Below are 9,365 nucleotides of genomic sequence, written 5' to 3' on the forward strand. Positions count from 1 at the left end.
CATGTTATTTGTTGTTTTGCCATGTTATTGTTGGGGGTGGGAGTGTTGCAGAAAGTCCTGGGGAAAATCCATAAACAAAGGAACCACAAATAGATCTGGGCAAGTGAGGGACAGCCAGCAGGTCCCCAGATGAAAGGTCTCCAAGTTCCTCAGATGGATGAATGTGCTAATTTATTCCATATTATTATCATTTACATGTGTTACATAATTACACCTTAATATCCATGTATTATATATCCCCATACTCGTCGGAAACATGCAGAGAGCGTACTTAAGAATAGTGGCCATGATGGGACTTCCCTGGTGGTCTAGTGGTTAAGACTCCACGCCTCCGATGCATGGGGAGTGGATTTGATCCCTGGTCAAGGGAACTAAGATCCCACATGGCCGCAGCATGGCCAAAAAATTTTGAAAAGAATACTGGTCATGAAATGATTTCTATTTCCTATTCCAGTAAAGAAGACAAAAAAAGCATTACAGAAAGCAGATGATGGAAGGTTCAGGCCCCTGTGGGGGATTTTCTTGAAAACTTTCCCTAACACAACTGGCTGCTTTTCAGGACAGAATTGTTGATAATATTATGTCAAGGGTTAGCTTCAGGCCTTCCCGCAGATGCTGTTGCCCTGGATCTCAGTCAAGTCCCCAAATATGATTCTGGTCCCAAATACGAGAATTTAAGAAAAAGAGTTTCTAAACATTCTCACTTTCTTCTTATTGTTATTTCAGAAATGACTAAGTACTCCTCCTCGCCGTCCCCATCTCACTCACATCTTCTATATTTTTATTTTTGGCTGTAGCTCCCTTTGCCTCTTCAAATTTGAAAAGCACCGTGCCTCTGGCTAATGTGAAGGAAACCGCCAGCAAACCTCACGCAGTGTGAGTATCTCCTTGACTGGGGACAGTTTCTTTCCTTTGGTCGGGGAGGGGGCCCAGCTAAATGATACTTTCCATCTCTTTAGCTGCCTGGGGATCCTCTTTGGATGTGATTACAGACCACTGCCTCCCTTCTCTCTCCTTCAGTGGGGGGACACGGGGACACGAGTCTGTTCCTCCCGACAGTGTCAGTCCCAGTCGCCGCTGTGCGCACTGGGAGTGTTCCTCCTCTGGATGCGGTGGGGGAGTGTGCACGCTTCCTCATACCTGACTCTCGGGGATGTCTCAGGTCAAGAGAGCTGGCAGGCCTGCTGCACCCTAGCCTTGGGTGGTTCCTGCACAGTATAAATTAAGGGAATTCTACCCCAAATCTCCCTTAATCCAAATTATTTTCTAACAGCATAAGAAGGGGGCTAATACTGCTATGTTGCAGATTGTCTCCAGAAAATCTTCTTTCATAATGCACCTCAACCATCTGGGTTGTGTAACATGTGCTCTGTTGTTACCCTTGCAGCTATTACGAGACGGCTGGGGAAGGATTTTTTTCTTTTTAACCTCTCTGGGAATCACAATACCCAGGCTCCCTTGCTGACTGAATGCCAGTGGGGTTGGCCGGTGGAAGGCACCAGCAGGAGATCAGAGAGTAAATCAGGGTGTTTTTATTCACCAACCTCATCCCTCCCCTCCTTGGGGTAGCTCTGGCAGTGGCTGAGTTTTCCTATGGCCACCATCAGAGAAAAGGGCCCAAGGCACTTGTCACTTGGTATCATATCCAGGATATTAAAACATACCTGCTTCTCACATTAAGTATAGTTTTAATTATAAAATTTTTTTTATACATACATAATTTTGTGCTTGGACATAAATTATGCATTTTATTCACATGATAGCTTACTTTATTGCATTGATGTGTAACTGTATAAAAGTTTGAGTTTCATTTGACTAGTGGCTATGATGTTCCTTAGGTAAACATTCATTGATTACAAAGTGAAAGTTCACTGGGGAACTCTGATGTTCAGCTGGGGTTGAGAATCATAACACTGTGTGTCTGTCTACCTTCTGAGCTGGAGTGGAGCCCTGTCATTAAGCAACCATGACTTCATCTCTTTGTCCAGGGAGAGGCCTGCTGAAGAGTCCAACTGGGTGAGCAAGGTATTCAAGAAGAACAAACAAAAGACAAGTGGCACCAGAAAAGGCTGCTTAAGACATCCACGAAGCAAGAAAACAGGCAGCAAAGTGCTGTGAGCATGATTAATGTCTCTAATTCCACAGAAAGGGAACGGCTGCAGGAAGATTATAGGGGTAGTGAGGGGGGTCAGTAAGGATCAGGATGAGGAGCTGGGCTTCGGAGTTGGATGCACCCAACATAACATTCCTGTTCAGCCAGTCTCACCCAGGGAGCGTGCTTAGGACTCTTGGTCTTTCTGAGCCTCTATCTCCTAGTAAAATAGGGCTAATACCAACTTGTAAGGCTGTTGTGAGGGTTTAACTAGGTCAACTGTGTAACTTGCTTCGCAGAGTGCAAGATGTGTAATAGTAGTCAATAATTAGTAGATATTATGGTTATAACTCCTAGAAGTTAACTAGCTACGTCTTAGCTTCTGAATAGAACTCTACTTAAAGAATATTAAAGTTGTCCACTAGTCCAATCTGCTATCTTCTGGAATAAAGTCGTCCACTAGACCACTAGTCCATCTGATATCTTCTGGAATAAAGTTGCTATTTATTCCTTGCCCCGTGCTAAAGTCACTTCAGTCGTGTTTGACTCTTTGTGATCCTATGGACTCTAGCCTGCCAGACTCCTCTGTCCATGGAGTTCTCTAGGCAAGAATACTGGAGTGGGTTGCCATGCCCTTCTCCAGGGGATGCTCCCAAGCCAAGAATCAAACCTATGTCTCTTCTGTCTCTTACTTTGGCAGACAGGTTCTTTACCACTAGCACCACCTAGGAAGCCCATTCCTTATCCCAGAGCGGGGAAAAAAAGAACTGTTCTTAAAAACCCAAGCTATGGGTGCTCATGTGACTCACCATGTAGAGTTCCTAACTCTTGCCAACCTACAGCTAAAAGTCCTGACCAATGTAGGCCTGCTTCTAATTGCTTCTGACTCTATTAGATTGTTTTGGCTTAATTAGTCAAACATTATCGAGCACCTACCAAATGCCATGGGGTCACAAAGAGTCAGACACAACTGAGCTACTAAGCACAGCACAAATGCCAAGCACTCTTCCACGTTCTGGGGATATCAAAGACGAACTCAGGGACTTCCTTGGTAGTCTAGTGGTTAAGACTCCACGGTCCCAAAGCAGGGGCCATGGGTTCAATCCCTTGTCAGGGAAGTTCTGCATGCTGCAGGGCATAGCCAAAAAAAAAGATATGGGCTGATACAGCCAATAATGTTTTCCATGGCCGTATAAGGGGCTTCCCTGGTGGTCCAGTGGTAACTCTGTGCTCTCAATGCAGGAGGCACAGGTTCAATCCCTGGTCAGGGAACTAAGCTCCTGCATGCCTCATGGTGTGGCCGAAAAAAAGCAAGATAAATTCAACTTGATCCCCAACTTTGAAGATTTACCCTAAAGTTTGATTTACATGGGTTTGATCCTTGGGTTGGGAAGATCCCCTGGAGAAGGAAATGGCGACCCACTCCAGTTATTCTTGCCTGGAAAATTCCATGGACAGAGGAGCCTGGTGGGTTACAGTCCATGAGACTGCAAAAGAGTTGGACGTGACTGAGCAACTGAGTGCACAGCAAGGGTGTAGGACTCAGGGCAGTCGCTGGTTTCTGGAACGTATGGGTGGGATCAGTGCAGCCTGGAATTAGTCACTCTGTTCCTTGGTCTCCAGCCTCAACACTTCCCTGACCTTTGAGTCTGTCTCCAGGAGCTCAGGGTCAGGTGCGGTCATGAGGGTGTAGGAAGGTCTGCCTTGGATGTGGGGAGCTTCCCTGCAGCTGGGGTGCTCTCTGGGAGCCAGGTCCAGACTTGGCTCTTTGACTCCAGAGCCATACCTCTTTCCATGCTCAGAAGAGTGGGAACCGTGCGCTTCAGCCAAAGCTTCCTTGGTTGATAAACTTCTAGGAATCAAGGTGTTGTACAAAGAAGCAGGATGTGATAAAAACAAACAAAACGATTTTCACAAGCTGTGGGAAACCTTGTTGTTGATGAGTCACACATCTTGTGTGCCGTGTTCCTTTATAGAACAAGTTGATGAAACTACTGGAGGCAATATACCAATTGATCTTAAGCAATTCCTTGCAGATTTATTGCTATGAGTTTCAAAGACAAGGTTAGGGGACAGGGCGGGGGGAAATATATATATATATATATATATATATATATATATATATATATATATATATATAAAAGGCATAGAAAAACAGAAGTGATCCAGCAAGAGGAAAGACCTGTTCCGAAACTACAGTCACAGGAGACGCTGCCACATCCACTGGCTAGTCCTGGGGAAACTCCTGGTCTCCTGGCAGAGGAAAGAGTCTAGAATAAAAGCTCAGGATAGATGTTATGGGTGTGTCTGTGTCTGTTTTAAATCAAATGTTCAATCTATACTCTGGCATGGGTTGTATTAGTCAGTTCTTGCTGTTTTGATAATGCTGTATAACAAACAGCACTCTTTCCCACACTGCCCCGGCCAAGATCTCAGTGGAATACAAAACAAACATTTGACTTTTCTCTTTCCTAGGTCTGTGAATTGGCTACGATAGCTCTGCCTAGGCTTACAGCTTGGGGTCAAGTCTGTCCCTGTCCCTTTTATTCAGGACCAGCAGTAATGCCAGATATGCTCTTCTCCTGGAGCATGGCTAGATAGATGTATCAGCCTGGCTGTCCTCTGCTGGCCTTATCTCTCCTCTAGTAAAAGTTCAGTGGTCATCTGACTCAGGATGTGTAACTGGCCTCAAAGTAGAAAGACAAGTAGAAAGAGAAACTGAAATACTGCCTGCAGGCTACAGATGGAAAAGAAGGAGATCCGTCTTGCTGATTGCTACTCACATCCTTTTTTTTTTTATGTTTATTTATTTTTGGCTATACTGGGTCTTTGTTGCTGTGTGTGGGCTTTCTCTACTTGCAGCAAGCGGAGGCAACTCTCTAGTTGCAGGGCACGGGCTTCTCACTGTGGTAGCTTCTGTTGTGGAGCATGGGCTCAAGGCACTCAGACTTCAGTTGTCGCAGCTCACGAGCTCTAGATCTTGGGCTGGGTTCTTGCAGCGCACCAACTTCATTGCTCCGCAGCATGTGGGATCTTCCCAGACCAGGGATCAAAACCTGTGTCCCCTGCATAGGCAAGCAGGTTCTTAACCACAGACCAAGTGTCAGATTCCCCAAATTTCCACTATTAGAGAACCTTTCCTTTGAGTTACTATGGAACCTCCCCCTATTCAAAGATAAATTTATACAACCTTGGAAATCAACTATAATCCAAAGAAAAATTTTTAATCGGTGAATTTAATAATAGCTAAAAGTTACATAGTAGTTATTATATTCCAAGCCCTGTGGCACAGACAGGCTAAGTAACAAGCCCAAAGTTACACAGTTGGTAGATGGCAGAGCCAGCATCTGGATCAGGAACATCTGTCATCAGGATTTTGATGTTGACCATTAAGTGGTCCAGCCTCCAGGGTAGAAGGAGCGCTGGAGTGAGGGTCAGAAGTCACAGGGTCTAGTGTAGCCCCTCCATTTGGGCAGGGAGAGGCCTGGAGAGGCGCTCGGATGCATGGCAAGGGGCAGGTCAGTCTGGCTTGGATGCCATGCTAAAGAACTTTGTCTGTGTTGCTGGGGAGTCATGAGAGGATTTAAACAACAGAATGACACAGTCAGATTTGAAAATTATCCACAAATACCCCAAATCCACATCCCAGCATTTCCCCAGGATGAGTTCTGCAGGTGTCTCCCTGCCATTTTCCAGAGAGGGTAAGTGACTGGCTCAGGGTCACACAGCAGGCGGAGGAGGGCTTGGAAATCAGGATTCCCAGTTCCCCCTTCTGGTCTCATTTCCCCTCACGTGTGCTTCCTTGGCTTTTCACATCCAGGTCTGCCCCCTGCCCACTTGACTTCTCCCTGACCTCCACCTCTGAGACAGTTTGGGTCGCCTATAAGCCTCATCCCAGCCGCATCCAGGAATACAGCTGCCCCGAGGTGTGGAACTCCCCAGGGTGTCCCTGGGGCCAGACACTGCCGGTCCTGTGCCAGGATGCTGTGGTGACCTCTGAGCCCCGTCAGCCCATCTTTCTTTCTGCCCCCACCTGCCTCTTCCTGGTCAAGGGTCAAGGCCAGCACTAGCCTGTAGAATGCCTTGTGCACCAAGAAAAGAGCACCCTCTCCTTGAGAACTTGACTGCCACCTGCTGGAAAGTTGCTGTAATGTGCCGATTTTTTTTGAACAATTGGTTACCGACTGCTTGAACACTGTATGAATGACATGCAGCATCAGTATGTCTGTGAGTGCCTGCCCTTTTGTACCGGCAGTGTATCCTTGTTCAGTGTGCAGTCCACACAACTGTACTCAGCATACTGGAGACCCCTCCACCTCTTCCTGAAAAACCAAATATCAACCAGACTTTTGTAAGTCAAAAAATATGGCAAACATGCTTTCACCAACTCCTGCTTTGCAAATAGAACTCTGCTTTTGCAGAAGACCACTTGTATGACAAAGTAAACCCTCGAACTGGCTTTTGATACAAATTGAGATTTCCTATTTCCACATATCAATGTGGCTATTTGCTCAGGATGCCCAAAGCATATGAAGCTGTGAGCAGTGGTCTCAGTGGATATGAGGGGAGGGGAGTACTAGATTTGGGACTTGGAGATGATGAATTTGTGTCCTTTTTCTAGGAAACTGTGAGCTGAGAGAGGAAACTTGAGCTGAAACGGGAGAGAACCTGATGCCCGCGAGGCTGAACCTTCTCCTCCTCACTGTTCTCAGACGCCCTCTTTTCACCCCAGGCCTTGCAAGGACCGGGGTCCCACCCACCACCAAGGCTGTTGGGGTAGAGGGTCCTGCTTCCCCCAGGCAAGAGCCTCCTTGTCTAAACATCCTCCCAGCTTCCCTTGGGTCCTTCCACTACTCTGCTCTGGACAGACAGATGGACGTCAGAACAGACAGTAAGAGTGGGCAGCACAGCCTCCTCCCAGGGAGCTGGGCTCTGAGTCCTCCTCCCAACCCTGCCTGAGTTTGCTTCTTTGAGATCCTCGTCCTCCCCCAGGAGTTCATCCACGGGGCAAAACTGTCGGGGGTCAGGCAGAGCTGAGCCATGGACACCCTTTCCTGTTTCCTGCGGTGTCAAGAGACCACATCTTCTCCTGCTATTTGTTTTTTGTTCACACAGTACACAAAAGGCTTGACCTGGAACCAGCGGACTCCATCTCGGCCACTCACGGGAATCCCCTGGAGGCGCTGACCTGGCCAGAAGCCTTTACCAGCTTTTACCCCGGGGATTACTGGTGCAGCTGGGGGAGCGGGCGGCCCTGGCCTTCCCCAAGTCCTGCTGTGCTGACAGAGGAAATGGGAGGCCGTGTGTGCCCTCCCCTCCCCTTTCCCAGCCCAGATGAGGGCAGACTCTGTCTGCTGTTCACACCTCAGTGAAAACGGTCCACAAAAAGGAGGCCTTTAACTTCAATTTTTGCAGCCTGTCCAGAAAAAAAAAAAAAAAATTAACTCACTGCTTGTGGATAACCTCTGGCTCCAGCCAGACCCAGTAAGGAAAAACAGGCTGTCCACAGGCCTCAGATGCATTTGCTCAACAAATCCTAGAATGCAAATCCTAGAAGACTAAGTGGAAGACAGCCCTGCACTGTGGCCCCTGAGAAGGACGCATGCAAATCTAAGCCCATCTAAGGTGGGTGGGAGGCTATGGCATGGAGACGGGTGGACCCTACACGGAACAGGACCATGTGAGGGAACAAGAGGCCACACACATCCTCTTCAGACGGATCTCCCTGGAGGAATCTAAGTACCTTTGAGAGGCCTGAGAGGAACCAAATCTTAGGTGTTCTAGTGTCCGCTGCCTTGTTCAGTTCTGTGGCCCCGCCAGTCAAGAGAGGAGCCCCGGGAGTCAGGTAGAGCAGCCCTGCTGCCTTCAGTCCTTTCCCTAAGAAGGTCTTGCTGTTTGCGAGTGACTGTGTGCCCAGAGGCCCTGGGAATGTGAGCCGGGAGGGAGGGTTGCAATCTTGCGCAACTCAGGAATGCTTATTCCCTGGTGTGAAAAGGAGAACTGAATATAATATTAACTATTGCTCTAACTCAAAGCCTGTATTTGAGCCCAGATGCTCTGAGGTAGTTAGAGAATTGTTCTTGCCTGAATTCCAGGGTAGCTAGAGAGAAAAAAAAAGATACAGGACTCCTTGTTAAATTTTAATTTCAGATAAACAATGAATAATTACCTCATGTCAGGGTACCCCCAGCATTGCAATTATTTGTTGTCTGAGGTTCAGGTTTAACTGGGCCACCCATATTTTTCTTTGCTAATTTTGGCAGCCTTAATAGTTCCTCTCTCCTTTTTATGCCTTGGGAAAAAAAAAAAAGAAAACAGCAACAGGAATGGGTTGTGTTTTGAAATCAGAAGGTGTCATTGGTGCCAAGGCCAGAACACTTGCTAGTTTTCCAAACAAGCGTATCTGAGTGACGCACCCCCTGCGGCCCAGCTATCGCCCAAACTCAGCCAGTTCTCTGCTGACCCCCTTACCCCATTATCTCTGGGTTTGTTTTTTTGTGGAGTTGGGTTTTTTTGTTTTGTTTTTTTTGCCACCCAGATTGCACAGGATCTTAGTTCCCTGACCAGATATTGAACCTGCGCCCTTGGCAGTGAAGTTGGAGTCCTAAGCACTGAACTACCAGAGAATTCCCACACGTATCTCTGACCCACCCAGTTAGCCTCCTGACTTGTCAGGACACTAAGAGGTTAGTTAATTATGTCCTGTTATCACTCGCCCACCTTTCAAAAGCCTTTCAAAGCAGCAGGGTCTCCCCTGTGCCTCAGTGCTCTTGAGGCCTCCAAGGTGAGTGGAGGGAACCCCACGGTCCTGTATTCCTCCTGGCACAAGACTGGCACTGCAGCCAGTGAGGCCTGTGAGTGTCCCGAGGGCAGGGGTTGTGTCTTGCATCTGTGGATTCCACAGAGCTAGCACTAGACCCGACACATAAATATTGGTTGAGGGTGGGCGGGCACTACAGAGGCTCTCAGAACAGCGCCCTCGGTGGCTCTGTCTGTCGCTGGCTATGTGACCTGGAGCACTCCCAGCCTCAGCGTCCTAGTCCGTGAGACAATGGTAGTGTGGCTGTCTCCTGCCCTTCTCAGAGCATTAAGGCACACCTTCAAGAGCTGGGGAAAGGAAACTTAACTTTTGAAAGAAGACAAGCTATGCATACAAGTTCCCTTTCCTCAGGTTGCCGCTGGAAGAACTCACATGTTATCTGAGACAGGGGAAAGGAGGCTTTAGATGACTTTCAATGGAGACCACATTTTCTGGACCAAAAACCAGGCGCTG

The 9,365-nt window shown here is 47.6% G+C and overlaps 1 protein-coding gene across 7 annotated transcripts in view; it reads left to right on the top strand.

Moving 5' to 3' along the window:
* PNPLA1 (patatin like domain 1, omega-hydroxyceramide transacylase) overlaps positions 1-8,413 on the top strand; it is a 63,240-nt gene extending 54,827 nt beyond the window's left edge. For 3 of the 7 annotated variants that reach the window (XM_086371378.1, XM_086371376.1, XM_086371379.1), the window contains 4 exons: positions 798-876; positions 1,989-2,114; positions 5,913-6,018; positions 6,714-8,413. In XM_086371378.1, coding sequence (XP_086227504.1) covers positions 798-876; positions 1,989-2,114; positions 5,913-6,018; positions 6,714-6,728 — 326 coding nt within the window. In that variant the 3' untranslated portion in view covers positions 6,729-8,413. Of the gene's footprint in view, positions 1-797; positions 877-1,988; positions 2,115-5,912; positions 6,444-6,713 lie in introns of all 7 variants that reach the window. The other 4 variants (XM_086371380.1, XM_086371382.1, XR_015153100.1 and 1 more) reach the window with 3 other exon arrangements.
* Positions 8,414-9,365: the final 952 nt, after the last annotated feature.

Source organism: Bos grunniens, chromosome 23 (genome assembly GCF_055505025.1).
Source record: "Bos grunniens cultivar Pamir isolate PY7600 chromosome 23, Bosgru_T2T1.0, whole genome shotgun sequence".
NCBI classification, from domain to species: domain Eukaryota; kingdom Metazoa; phylum Chordata; class Mammalia; order Artiodactyla; family Bovidae; genus Bos; species Bos grunniens.